Raw genomic sequence first — 15,304 nt, 5'->3', positions numbered from 1 at the left:
AGCTTTGTCATTTGACCAAATCTGGTCCCTTGACCAAGGTCAAAGAGCTAGTTAGGCCATTAACAAACAGGCACAAAATCCAGTGTTCATCCTATTTTCTCATGAAGTAATTTTACATTACATATTGATTACAAATGAAGAATATTTAAATTCAATGAAGCAATTCATGCTAAAAATACACTTTTAGGTTTGGAATATGGCATTCACTTCACCCTACAACACTGTACGCGGTCTACTCTGCCTAAGCCTTTGTTTCCCAATCAGGTTTTGGTAACCTTAGTGGGAGGGGAATTAAAATGTTTGAGAGAAGAGGTTTGGTGTGCTGATGTACAATGGGAGGAATTCAATAACAGGCTGGAGAGACAGTGGGCTTTTATCAGAACACTGCAAAGTGTTGGTGGCTACCCGTCAAAGCTGAACCAGTGTGTTACTGCAGAGTGTGACTGAGTGTTTTCCCCACAGGCAGTAAACTATTATCGACTCCCCCCATTAGCATGGAGGGTGGATATTGAAGGTTCTAATGGAAGGCTGAGGGACTCCTATCCCGAGGCCAGAGCAGAAAGACAGCCTATCACTTCATGTAACGGCAGCCCATGTGTGACAAACCTGACCTACATTTCCCCCTTTTCTTTTTCACAACAGCCTGTCGCTGTTTTAAGGAGCTATTTTCTGAGATGCATAAAAGAAATGCATGCTGGAACTACCTAGTTAATGTGCTTTCCACAATATTTCTTGGAAATGTTTTCTAAAGGAACAGTTTACATTAAGGATAAATTATGAAAAGCTAGCCTAAAATAAGACCATAAGCATATGAAAAAGTATTTAAATAATTATGAAGTGTTTATAAAATTATCTTATACTGTGCTTCCTTTTAGACATTAATTATACCGTACATATAGCTAAAATGTTATCAAAATATAGCACGGTATGCAATTCAAGTAATTAGAAGAATTTAATGAAAAAGGTTTTTTGAAATATTATCAAAAGCTAAAAATTTCATAATTCATTCTAAAAATCAGTTCCCAGAGCTCTGTAAGTGGCAATTTCCTGTTAGTTCTATTAGCTTCCCAATGTATACACAGTAATCACCACTAAGAATAGAATGTAATTAAAAAACAATGATGGAGGAGGAAAGAAGGCAAGAATAATTTGGTACAAAACCGGCAGCGCTGGAAAATGCTACTCCACAATGCCACAGACCCTCCTCGGAAGAGCCGCCACCGCTAGTCAGCGCCTCAACGGGGACCTACCGCGCCGCTGCAGGTCATACGCTTTTTTGGTCTCTTCGTTCCCTAGAATTTTCCATGCCTGATCAATCTCGATGAACTTCTGCACACACTCTTGCACGGCTCCTGCTGGCACATCTGCGCTCTGCTTGTCGGGATGATACTGCCAATCAAAGAGAAGGGGGGGAGAGTGAAGTGGGGCAGATGGGGGGAAATCAATAGCAGATCGAGATGCGTTTCGAGGAGGCTGATGGGATGAAGAAAAGAAAGATGCTGAGGGAAATGAGACAGTAGTTCTGGGCACAAAACTCTGCGCCAGGTGACTCAGAACTACGAACCCCACCAATGGCATGCATGTCACAGTGTGCACATGTAGCATTTTCTGGATAATCTGCTGATGGGATCCCTGGTCTCATGGACAATTTACTTAACAGAGTCTGAGTAACAAAAAATAGATACCTGCAGAGGAACAAAGTATAAGATAGGATGAAGTGAGAGGAGGGGACAAAGGAGACACTTGCAAAAAGTATTTGTAGAGAAATTAATTTTTAAAAAAGTCACCACAGCTCATCCCACATAAGCAGAACCTTTTAAGATTCAATTACCACATGGGCAAAATTAATTTTGATTTTTAAACTATGCAACTTTCTTAAATTACTTCTTCAAAACCTTTAATTTTGTTTTTGTAAATATAAAGCTACAGATTACTGACCATTAAATTTATCTGGCAAATGTCTATTCAAAAACAGATTTAGAAGAAATTATTAACAAAATTATACAATGGAAGAATGAAATGACCTGGTTCAATTTATACCAACTTGTCAATGAATTCTTTGTTTCTGTATTTTATGAAGGATATTTTAGGAGGATCTTCAGATCACTGCATGCTATTTCCAATGGTTATGCATTATCCTAAGTCTTTGCCAAAGACATACATTTCTATCAGTTTGAAGAAATATTACAACCATTACAAATATTTTTTTTCATTTTCCCTCTCTAATGTTATGTCACTTTGCTCTCTCTCCTCGAGTGTCTTATTTTATCATTCTTTTCTCATACTTTAATTTTTTAAAATTACTTTAATCCTTTAATTTCTTCTTTTTTTCCCTCTTCTATCTCCTTTAGTTGAGAAGTATCCACATGGAAGTCAAATAGTATGCCTGAACGTTTCCAACAGCAACAAAATGAAGAAAAGGTATCCCCCTTAAGCCAAAATTCATGTTTTTTTTTTTTTTAAAGGACAATAGTAGCAGGAAATCAGAATGTGAATTCTGCAAGCATTCAAAAAGTCACGATAATGAATTTTCACTGTAAGTTAAATCATTTTAAAAAATACATTTCTAAAATGATCTGCTGAGCAATCATTCTAGAATGGCATTTGATCAAAAGTAGTGGGTTTACATTTTAAAACTAAACTCTGGAGTTTTGGGAAAGGTTAATAAAAAATAAAAATAATTAAAAAATAATTTAACATAATATTTTCAAGGAAAAAACAGCTAAGTAACCAGAATCATGAAATTTTAAAAGAATTGTGTTACTCTCTTGACAAGCAATTATTTAGTCTCCCCCAAAAGACCTCCAGTGCTGGGAAACTTCCTTATTTTTCCTGAGACAACTTTTTTGGATTGTGCTATCAGAACTTCTTTATATTCACAAAAACATCTGCCAATCTATAGCTTTGCCCATGAGTTTTTATACTATCTTCTGGGCCAAAGCAAAACAAATATCCCTTTTCTTCAAGACAATTTTTCAAGTGATCTTCTCCTTAAATCTTTTTTCCTCCCAAGGAAAATGCTCCTAATTTCTCTAAGCTATCTTTCATAATCTTAGAGTTCATAACATACTAGTGTATTTCATTTTATATGCTCACGAATCGATGAGATATTTCTGCTGATCTTTTCATCAAATATTTCATAGGCATTTTAAAATAGCCACATAAATTATTAAACATCACACAGCACAAATAATGTAAGTTTCTGTCAAAGGGAAGTAGTGAGTTATGGCATTGTCTAGTAATCAATCAACAAACATTTATTTAGTATCTACTATGAGCCACACGCTGTGCTAAGTCCTAGGGATACAAAAGAGGCAAAAGACCCTGCCTTCAGACAGCTTACAATCTAATGGAGACAGACAACCTACAAATCAATATTACAAATCAAGCAACAAAACAGGAAATAATTAATAGAAAGAAGGTGCTGGAATTAAGAAGGGTTGGGGAAGGTTTCCTATAAAAGGCCGGATTGTAAGTGGTCTAGCTAGGAAAGCCAGTAGTTGGAGCAGAGGAGATGAAAAGCATTTGAGGCGTGGATTAATTTTTGACACTAAGCTGAGGAGAGTACATGTGAGGTATGTTATAAAGGGAATACAGAGCCTATCACTACCTCAGAACTACCCCGAGTTCTGCCATCTGCTCTGAAATGGGGAGGGGAGGAGGTGTATGGCCTTGTATTCCCTTGGGCTCCTGTCCCTCAATACCAGAAGGAGGACTGTTACTATTACATTTGTAGGCAGGGAATTTATGCTTGGAAAACTTTATGGGGCATTTTCTTTTAAATATCCAAAAGGCTGGGATAAAAATAACTCAAACCCTTAGACTGCTTCCCTTTGGATCAGCTGACTGCTCCCAATTCTTACTGACTGATTCATTTTTAACTCTTCAGTTTACTTTTAATGAATTACTCCCAAATTGCAGCTGCTAACATTGTTTGAAACTGCTTTTCTTTCTCCTCTTCCCTGCATATGTTACTTTCACATTACAAAAATCACCCTCACTAGAGTAATAAATATCTGAGACCCTTGTGACTTATTCTAGACCAGTTTTCTACCTCAGGCTCATGAGTTACAGCGTCACTGCACGGCAAATTTTTACTATATGACAAAACTGATTCAAGTGGTCGTTTACCTCTTAGAATCTATAAGGACAGAAAACTTATTTCTCTTTCTTTTCATTCTTATATCTGGCTCTCTCCTTCCTGTTTCCTTTCCCTATGCTGTCAAAGGTTACTTTGCTAAAGCTTCAGAGGATGAAGCAGTAGAGAATTTAGGTATTTTTCTAGATTATGGTAGAGGTGGATTGAGAAATACAGTTCCAGACTTAATGGTGGATCTAGATGCTAGAAGTCATTACTCAAATTTGGCCCTCAGACTCAATAGAGTCCAAAAAGTTAAGTCTACAATAGTATGGTTGGTTCTTATATCTAAGTTTCTTGAATTCCCCAATGAAATTAAGTAAAACTGTCTAATCAGTCCATTCTGATCAGGGAATTCCAAATAACAAAGGGTCCCAAAAAAGTTTTCTACTGAAAACATTTCTAAATTATCGGATAAACTTTGACATTTCATTAAGAAGCAAGCATAATTCCACCCGGAGAAGTTATTGAGGATTTCCTAGACAATTATGTCTGGAAATACATTTGTGGACAGTTTGGGAGGCTCTGGGACCCTTTTTTTTGAAGCTTGAAAATGACTGTTCACAGAACAACAGGCACTAGGCCCAATAAACAACCAAAAGTTTTCCTTGGCAATAGCACAACATTACATGTATCAAGACAAAAGTGAAACCATTCCTGCCTTTGAGGAGCACACACTCTACTTGTGATTCTGATCTAAATGACTCCTCAGAGAGCAGATAGAAGGGAGCCTGAATATTTAAAGGCTAGCCATCAGATCCATTTAACAGAGGAAGAAACTGAATGACTTGTACAGGGTTACACAGTGAGCATATTAGCAAGGATTCCAACTGCCCATCTCCCAACTCATGACTCTGTCTACCCTACTATGGCTAAGGGGATAGTTTAGATTTAAAAGCCAACTATATTATTATAAACTAGTAAGTTCAAACAAACAACATATAGGGAAGATAAGAAATAAAAGAAGGGAACTCCTACAATTACAGGGTAGAGCTTCTGAAAGGCTTCTTATAAAAGATGGAATTTTACTTGAGACTAAAAGAAGCCAGAGAAAATGCCTAAAGCCAAGAGATGGGAGGGTTTTACTTGTGAAATAGCAAGGAGCCCAACATCACTAGATAGACTATATTGTGACAGGAAGCAAGGTGTAAAGAAGATTGAAAAGTAGGAGAGGGTTAGGTTATGAGGGGCTCTCAATGCCAAGCAGAGCATTTTGTATTTGATCCTGGAAGCAAGAGAAAGCTTAGTAACTGATTATCTACTCAGTTTTAGGGGGAGACAGAACAAGGTCTGTTTGGGGCATACTGAGTTAAAGATGTCTACTGGACATCCAGTTTGAAATGTCTAAAAGACAGTTGGAGATGTGAGATCAGAAATCTATCATTAGAGAGTTTGGGGCAAGAAAAGTAGATCATCCATAAAGAAATGGTAATTAACTCCATGGGAACTGACAAGATTGCCAAACAAAATAGTACAAAGATAGGCACAGAAAGTAGTAATACTACCTGTAAAGCCAAGTTGTGAAGAACTTTGATCCTAGAGATACTAAGGATATACCAGAATTTTTCTGAGAAGTGAGAGGTCATGGTTGGAGCTATAATTTAGGAAAATCATCTTGACAACTGTAGGGAAATGAGACTGGAGAGGGAGAGACTTAAGGAAGGAAAATCGATTAGGAAATTACTATAGTATTGAAAGTCTGAAGGAGACTGGTAGAAGTAAGAGTGAATGGAACTAATATGAGATTGTGAAAACAGTATCAAAAAGACTTAGTAATTGGTTGGAATAAATGGGGTGAAGGGCAGTAAGGAGCTGAAGGTGACTCCAAAATTGTAAACCTGGGTGAAAAGAAGGCAGTACCCCCAGCAGGAGAAAAAAAAAAAAAAAAAACTAAGTCTAAATTAAAGGATGGGTTTGGGAGGAAAACTACGAAGTTCTGTTTTGGACAAGTTGAATCTGAAGTGACCATGAAGCACCCAATTCAAAATGCTCAATATGTGGTCAGTAATTATAAATCAGTAGAGATTCTAGGGCTTAATATATGGATCTGAGATCTCTATGCATAGAGATAATTGATCCAAAAGGAACTGATGAGCTCACCAAGAGACAGGATGTAGATGATGATTGTATAAAAAGCAAACTGAAAGGAAAAAGTCAGACAGGTAAACGAAGAATCTACCAAGTCCCAATCGAACATTTTAATGAATGATGTTCTTTCAATTAATTTTTAAGTTTTGGGTAGCCAAGCTTTTAAAAAGCTGTCAGAAGGAAGATTTTGTTCAGATTTTAGGCTCTGTTCAAATGTTAGTTTCACATGTTCTATAAATTATACATTCTGAAAAAGACTGACATAACATGGTTAGCCACTATTGCCTAAAAATACTGAATTACTGTAAGTCAGGAAGTTAATGCTTTGTAGAAAATTTTCACTGACAGATGCATCCCTCCGTGTGTGTGTATGTATAAACTTGAATGAGTGACATATTTCAATTATGCTAACCTATAACACTACAATGAAATTTTCATTAAGTGTTAAAAGCCTGAAATTTTTTGACATTTGATATCTTTTGTGCAGTAATAATAAATGCTAACTTCATTTCATTGTTGCACAAATGCATGTGTTTCACCATGTGCATTTCCTGATGAAATTGCAACATTATTCCATTGACATTTAGCCTTCTGGTTCATAAAGCAAAGCTACCATTAATATATCAGGTTATGCATTTTGAACATTGCAATGTTCAGTATTACTAGGCCAGTAATATTCTGTTAAGTCTCTGCAACTGCTGAAAACAAGAAAAATGTAGCTGTGCTCCACAGGGTTAGAGAGGACTAGAGAGAAGATCTGTGATTTCACTGTTTACTGAAATGGGAACGCTCCCTCTGCTCCTACACACATGTCAACACTTTCTCTCTAATTCAGAGTCTTAGCTGCCTCGGGCACTAAAAGGTGATGAGATTCACCCAAATCAATACGTTCAGCACTTGTCAGAATTTGGATTTGAACCCAAATCCAACTGATTCTAATGTCTTATCGGTCACATATACTCTGTAAAAGTGAAGTCTAAGTAAAAAAAAAAAAAAAGCCAGACTATTTTTTGAGGAATAGGGTACAAGGCAGTGGGATCAAAGTCAGACAGAAATGGATCCCTGCCAAGCTGCAGAATGTAATACTCCCTATGTTTTGTTGTATGTTTGTCTATTTTGCTAATTCCTAATTACATTTCAGTATGGTTCAGCAGCACCGAGAATGTTGTGGGCCACATGCTGTGTGTTTGACACCACTGGTCTAGTGCAAAAAGAACTGGCCTTGGGGTGAGAAGACTGGGGGCCAACTTCTGCCTCAGACTTAGGCACATCTCCGAACCTCAAGATGCACAGGAAATGACTAAAGACTATCAGGCAGAGGTGACCGATCTACGAGGCGGGGAGGGATTCCTATAGCAGTAGCTCCCTGTACCAATGAAATCACACGGAACAAACAATTTAAAAAACTTTAAAACTCTCTCTAAACAGGCTAAGTACATCATAAAAGCAAGCAGCAGTGGTTCCTCTGGCCCAACAAGCAGGGAGACAAAAGGGAGCATGGGGCCTTGGCGGGCTCTGGTCCCACTCCCAGGTTTCTGAACCAGGAGTATCTCCAGTCACTGGAGAGTGGGCAGGGAGAGGCAGCTGCACTAAGACGAGGAAGGCTGGTAGTCTGAGGGATAAGAACCAGAGTAGAGGGAAGAGAAGAGAGGGGAGGATAACAAATGAAGCTGTTGGGGCAAACTGAAGGCAGCGGGATGGTGCAGTACTGGCCCTGGAGTCCAGAGCACCTGAGTTCAGATCCAGCCTCAGACACTCAACCCTTATGAGCTGTGTAACTCCGGGAAGTCACTTAACTCCAAATGCCTCAGAAAAAATAAATTCCATCTACAACAAACCAAATGACTGGCGACTGCAGGGAGAACACTCATCTTCCCAACCTAAGATTTAGCTGATCACATTCTCCTTGGAGTCATGTTATATACTCTCCCTTTGGAGGCCACTTCCCCATGCAATTTTCTAAGCCCAAAGACAGCAGTGATAGAGCAAGTTTCTTCATTTAAGTTCTCTATAAGAATAAAATCATAAATCTGATCCGCCCCCCCCAAAAAAAAAACTTGCAAAAAGAACAAAGACATTTTTCATTTATCTAAATACTTATGAAAACTCATAACAACCTGCACAAAATGCAGTAAAACTTTCTGAATGACACTATAAGGGTCTACTTTAATGTCTTCATAAATTTGTTTTTATAAGATTCTGTTCTCTATGGATGACATTCTAATTAAATCTTACATTTCATTTTTCCAAAAAAATCATCTATCAAATACCTGCTTTGAGTGTGGCACCAGTTAGGGACTACTGTACTAAATACCCAAGTTAGTGTGGCCATCTATTATTTCTTCATGATGCTTTATAGCAGATCGTTATTTTTCTGTTTACAATATGTCAAAAAGAAACAACAAAAAGAGTAAATCATAAGGCATGAAAAAGAATCTTGAGAATATTCAGAGGATTACACTCTGGATGGATTAAATATTATCCATAGTGTAAAAGTGATTCTCTGATGAATAACCCTGTGGAGTCTACCACTGGGGAAAGTTGCCCTTTTCCAACCACCGTGGGGGCAGAATCGCATATCTTCATTTTTGTCTTTGTCTTCTGAGCATACTATGCTGTTTTGCCCTTAATAAGTATTTAATGAATATTAAATTAACTAACTGGAAAGCAATATGACAATGTCTTAAGTGAATAAAACTTTTTTCCTTAAATTATGAAATAACAACTTTCACATTTGTCTTAGACTAATCATTCGCTCACCCATTTTGGGAGAGGCTGTCTGTATATCACTCATGGATTCAAAAGCATTTCTTGTATACCTATTATATATCATTCCCCTATATATCTTTTCTCCAGTACTCCTTCACAGTAGATATGTCACTTGACTCAAATAACATTAGTGATGTATATATGAGAAGGACATTAGTAACAATGGAGATCTAAATCAAACCCAGTGGAAATCTAACGACTATTTTCACACACAGATGGGTAGTATAAAAAAATCTTGTATAAGAAGAATGTTTTTAAATGCTTTAAAGAAGAATACTGTATAACACTCTTCTCATGTGACTAACGTATCACTGGATTGGTTAACTCTATTATTTTTGATCAGTATACTTCATTTTCTCTTAGTTTTTCAAAGAAAATTATGTAGTTAGATTTCAAATCTAAAATTAAAAATATATATATAGTCGTTATTGGAGGATCTTGTCAATCATCAATCTAAGGACAAAACTTATTCCATCAATGTCATCTTGAAAGACTCAGAACCTGGGAATATATTCCCTACCTTTTCTTTGCCCCAACCCCAGCCCCTGGGCCACCCAGATCCCACTGGGGCTACCAGCACAAAAGAACAATATGATTGCTCACACCATTTGGATGAAACAGGAGTCAACAATTATGATCCTTTCAATGAGATGGAGAACCATCTGGTCTTACTATCCTAAGGTCCTCTGGGACTTATTAGCCCTGCATACTCCCATCACTGAAAGTTGTCATTTGCCCTAATAATACATCCTAAGCACCTCTGGCCCTTGCCAGTGACTAGAATTTCTGGGCCTTACAAGTGAACAGTCCTACAATTGAAGTATTTCAAGAGTAATTTCCTTGAGGATGTTCTCCCTCAATAGGAGGGAGTCAATAAGACTGTCTATTTTACTACTTGCACCCACAGTGCCTCAGGCATAGTAAGCACTTAAATACTTTCCTATTTACACTAGTCATTCATTCATTCATTCATTCATTCATTCATACTGAGTCCTTACAGGAACAATGTCTCTAGTGTGATGGACTTGAATTTTTCTTGGTCCACAAATTATCAAATTTTCAATTAAAGAGTGATTAAAAAAACAACACTGAATTTTAAATCAAATCACACACACAAATTAAATGAAACCAAATTGCATAAAAACATAATTAAAACAATTATAATCTTGCAGAAAAGGTAAGTAAAGTAATATGTGTGGTCTATATGAAAATTTTGTCATTAGAAAACTTTCTGGGTAAATTAAAGGATACTGTTTGAACCAGATAAGGATAGCAGTGGTAAAGAAAATAAGAGGAGGGTCTTTTGTAAGATAAAATGTCAACAACTGTCACCTTACGAATACTTTTATAAATCCCTTCCTCCCCCCAAAAAAGAAAAACAATTGACACACAAAAAAATCCTAAGTAAAAATAATTATGGGATTTAAAAAAATTACTCAGTTCCCATGTGTGTGGAGAACCAAAAAACTCTCACACATTAAGACATATAATCTGAAGCATGTAAGACCTTCTCTCAAAATTATATAAGCAAAGTTGTCTTTGGGGGTCTCAAACAAGTAAAAATGAATAGGTTGACTGATAAAATGAATCTATGCATGAATCTATGAAGGTTAGACAAAAGTGATAACAAGAATATTTTATTTCTAAAACTGGGGGAGCCTCCCATCTTTTCATAATAAGGAGCTTTCTAAAAGTTCTTTCTGTGTTTTATGATATGTGTGTGTGTGTATATATATATATATATATATATATATATATATATATATATATTATATAGTTTCTTTTAAAATGCCTGATAAACCCAAAGACTCCAGCTTCTAGGATAAGAATTCACTATTTGACAGAAATTGCTGGAAAAAGTGGAAAATATAATGGCAGAAACTAGGCATAGACCAACATCTCACAACTTAGACTAAGATAAGGTCAAAATGGGTTCATGATTTAAACATAAAGGGTAATGCCATAATCATATAAGAAGAGAAAGGGATTATTTACCTCTCAGTTATTTGGAGAAGAGAGTGATTTATGACCAAACAAGAAATAAAGGACATTATAAAAAGCAAAATGGACAATTTTGAGTACATTAACTTAAAAGTTTTTGCACAAACAAATCCAATGCAGCTAAGATTAGAAGGGAAGCAGAAAGCTGGGAAACAATTTCTATAACTAGATTTCTGATAAAAGCCATGTAGTTACATGGAGAAAATTCTCTAAATCATTACTGATTAGAAAAATTAAAATTAAAACATCTCTGAGGTATCACCTCACACCTATCAGAATGGCTTAACATTACAGGAAAACATAATGATAAATGTTAGAGGAGAAAATCGAGATACTAATGCATTGCTGTTGGTGGTGTGGACTGATCCAGCCATTCTGGAGAACAATTTGGAACTATACCCAAAGGGCTATCAAACTGTGCATACCCTATGATCCAGTAGTGCTCCTACTGGATCTGTATCTTGAAGAGATCATAAAAGAGAAGAAAGGGCCATATGGGCCAAAATGTTTGTAAGTTTTTGTGTTGACAAGGAACTGGAAGTTGAGTGGAAGCCCATCAACTGGGGAATGGCTAAATAACTTATGATATATAAATGTAATATAATATTATTGTTCTATAAGATAATGATGAGCAGGCTGATTTCAGAAAAGACTGGAAAGTCTTTTGTGAATTGATGCTCAGTTAAGTGAGCAGAACCAAGAAAACACTGTATACAAGTGGCAGCAAAACAGTGTGATGACCAACTATGATAGACTTGGCTCTTCTCAGCAATGTTGTGATCCAAGATGGTTCCAAAAGACTTGAGATGGAAAATATCATCCACATATGAAGAGAGAACGAGATATGGAGATTAAATGGAAATGAAGGCATCTTATTTTTACCTTTTGTTTTTTCTCTCTGATGATTTTTCCCTTTTGTTCTGATTTTTCTTCCCCAACATGGCTAACATGAACATGTTAAAAATTACTGTATATGTATAACCTATATTGGATTGGTTATTGTCTTAGGGAGGAGGGAGATAAAGAAAGGAAGAAAAAAATTTGGAACTCAAAAGCTTACAAAAATGACGGTTGAAAACAATTTACATGTAAATAGAAAAATAAAATACTATTAAATGGGAAAAATAAAAATAAAAATTCCTAGAATCATATGGTACTGGGAATTTTTGCAAAACCTTAGCTTTTATTTGAAATGAACAAGATTTGTGTAGGTATTCAGATGAATATCTACAAAGTTAAGACAAGGGAATCAGATTAGCTTTGATCCCTTCCAGTTCTCACTCTTGCTCAATGATCGTAAGGATAGGGCATTGAGAAAGGTTTGCTGAACTGAATCAAGCTTATTAATCTACACATTGATTCAAATATCTTTATGATGGAAAGGGAAGGAAGCTTACAGACAAGGCCATTAGTTCTTCCTTTTCCTTGTCTTTTTTCTTTTTTGGTTAAAAAATTCAAGTGCTTAACTCTACCTCCTATTTGAGTCACTATATCTCCATATATTGGCTTCTTAAACTCATTACACAAAAAGGCATCAAACTATCAAGGACTCTGTTAGGAAAGAAAACCAAATTCTTAATTTCCCCAAATAAGGGAAAACCAATGTGCAAGTAATATTCATCATCTACCCAATCCCTGAATCTTCTGTCTATTTCAAAGAACAAGTCTTTGACCAGCTGTTAACATGCTGGGCACTAGGTTGAATTCAACTGTCTTTTACCACTGTTGTTATCACATCCTGCTGCTTTTTAAATGAAGAAGAATGCTGAAGAGGGAGCTACGTCAACAAATGTCTCCCATGAATACATCACGGTCACACAAGACCGTATGAAAGATGCAAAAACAGAGAACTCTGTTCAATGATCATCAATAATTAATATCAAGTGAAACACAAAAGAAGAAAATCTTGCTAGAGATAGTATGATACAGGTTCCATTGGCCAAGGCCAAATGGAAAAGGAATGGCCTCTAGTAGAACGCAATCTCTTTGAGGGAAAGAGTGATTCTGGTTTTGTCTTTACCTTTATGTCTCCCAGGTCAGGTAGAGTGTCTGACACAAAACAGGTATAGAATAGATGCTTATTAAATTGAGTAGTAAGACTTTAGATGCATGACTGAGTAAAACAGGCCAGGGATCATTTCATTGGTGTGAGGGTCTCTCCAAAATGATATACCTTCTACCAAAGCAGATCAATAACCAATCCAATATAGATTATACATATACAGTAAATTTGTAACTTTTAATATATGTCCATGTTAGCCATGTTGGGGAAGAAAAATCAGAACAGAAGGGAAAAAACATCAGTAACTGCAACATGAAGAGCTGTAAGGGATAGTGGATAAATAGATTTCAAGGGATAATGGTTAAATAATTCACGTGATCCCCTGACACTCATACAGAATCAAGAGATCTGCAGAAATCCTAGACTCTCTATCCTGCCCTCAGCATGCAGAGTGGATCCCCTGTGAGGATTTATAGAGAAATATGAATGAAAATCAGAGAGGATGAGAAAGAAATAAAGACTTCTGATCTGTATCTGTACAGTAATCCACAGTAATGCAATTATAGAATTAAGTACACATGTACTTTTTTCCTAATAGTTTTCCTCTATTTTATAATCTTTTTCCTAAATTGAAAAATAAGAGAACAAAGCATATGTATTTTCTTAAAATATACATATACATACATACACACACACACACACACACACACACACATATACAACCTGTATGATAAGATATCACCTTTCATACCCTCATATATAAAACGAGCTGGTTAGTTAAATCAAAAAACTTTTTGAACATCCTTCTAGAAACAAAAACATTACTTTACTGCCTCTGAGATTGATCAGCAGCAGCTAATAATGACACAGAAGAGTACCTCTAATTTATTATTTACAATATACCTATACTTTAGTATACAATATGCTTTAAGATTTATTCACTGAAGTCTTAATTGCTGTAGCCAGTGAAATCTAGAGGAAGATACAAACAGCTGGCATAGTATGGATATTTTAAAAATACCTTTTATCAGTTATATACAAAACATGGTTATTATCTAGGAAATTAGATGACAAATGGTGATTGTTCCTACATTAGTAAAAAAAAAAATAGAATATATGTTCATATTTATTATAGCCATTAATTTCTCCAAAAGAATGTATCTTCTCAAGTCACTCTATATTTTTGGGTTTTTTTCCTCAAGTTCTCCTAAGTATTGTAAATATGACATAACTATTATTGGTAGAATTGTGAACTAATCCAACCATTCTGGAGAGCAATTTGGAATTCTGCATAAAGGGCTACAAAACTGTATACCCTTTAATCCAGCAATATCACTATTAGGCCTATATCCCAAAAAAGATGACAAATAGACAAAAATATTTAGAGCATATTTTTTTGTAATTGGAAATTGAGGGGATGCCCATCAATTGGGCAATTGCTGAACAAACTATGGTACACTAAGATAATTGAATACTATTGTAGTATAAGAAGTGATGAGCAGACGGATGTCAGAAAAACCTGGAAAAACTTACATGAAGATACGGAATGAAGTGAGTAGAACCAAGAGAACAGTATACAGAGTAATAGCAACATTGTATAGTGATCCCCTTTGATATATTTAGCTCTTCTCAGCAATACAATGAACTAAGACAATTCCAAAAGACTTATGATAGAAAATTCTATCCACATCCAGAAAAAAAGAACTGTCTGAATATAGATTGAAGCGTTACTATCGTCACTTTTTTTTCTAATGGTTTTCCTCTTTTAGTCTGATTTTTCTTTCACAACATGACTAATGTGGAAATGTTTAATATAATTATACATGCATAACATATTGCTTGCTGTCTTGGGGAAAGATTGGAGGGAGAAAAAAGTGAAATTCAAATCTTATAAAAGTGAATGCTAAAAACTATCTTTACATGTAACTGGAAAAAATAAAATAAAATGAAGATATTATATTAAAAATATGGCCTTACTAAAAACCACAGTGAAGTCATATATTTAACTTTTTAAAACTGTTAACATTTTGCTTTTTTTTTTTTTTAAGTGCCTTCAAATAATAAACATCTGATTTTAGGAACACTTCACAATAAAAATAAAAAAGTAAAAGTAAAGCTTCCCCATGAATTTAGTATTAAATTCAAGGTAAACAAAAACATTACAATTGCTACCTGGGATGTCCTGAATCCTGAATCTGTCCTTGCCATTCTCAATATTAAAACCATGCCTCTACTGATCTCATCCTAGTATTTTCCCCTGAAGTCTAGGTCTTGTGGGTCCTGGAACAGTCAACTTCTCACCCATG

The 15,304-nt window shown here is 35.7% G+C and overlaps 1 protein-coding gene across 3 annotated transcripts in view; it reads right to left on the bottom strand.

Annotated features, from left to right (window-relative positions):
- The window catches only part of DNAJC24 (DnaJ heat shock protein family (Hsp40) member C24), a 66,195-nt gene that overhangs the window by 16,446 nt on the left and 34,445 nt on the right, over positions 1 to 15,304 (bottom strand). For all 3 annotated transcript variants that reach the window (XM_051964769.1, XM_051964770.1, XM_051964768.1), the window contains exon 3: positions 1,251 to 1,389. In XM_051964769.1, coding sequence (XP_051820729.1) covers positions 1,251 to 1,389 — 139 coding nt within the window. The remainder of the gene's footprint in view (positions 1 to 1,250; positions 1,390 to 15,304) is intronic.

The sequence above is a fragment of the Antechinus flavipes genome, chromosome 6 (genome assembly GCF_016432865.1).
Source record: "Antechinus flavipes isolate AdamAnt ecotype Samford, QLD, Australia chromosome 6, AdamAnt_v2, whole genome shotgun sequence".
In the NCBI taxonomy this organism is placed as follows: domain Eukaryota; kingdom Metazoa; phylum Chordata; class Mammalia; order Dasyuromorphia; family Dasyuridae; genus Antechinus; species Antechinus flavipes.
This window is presented reverse-complemented; position numbering and strand designations above follow the sequence as displayed.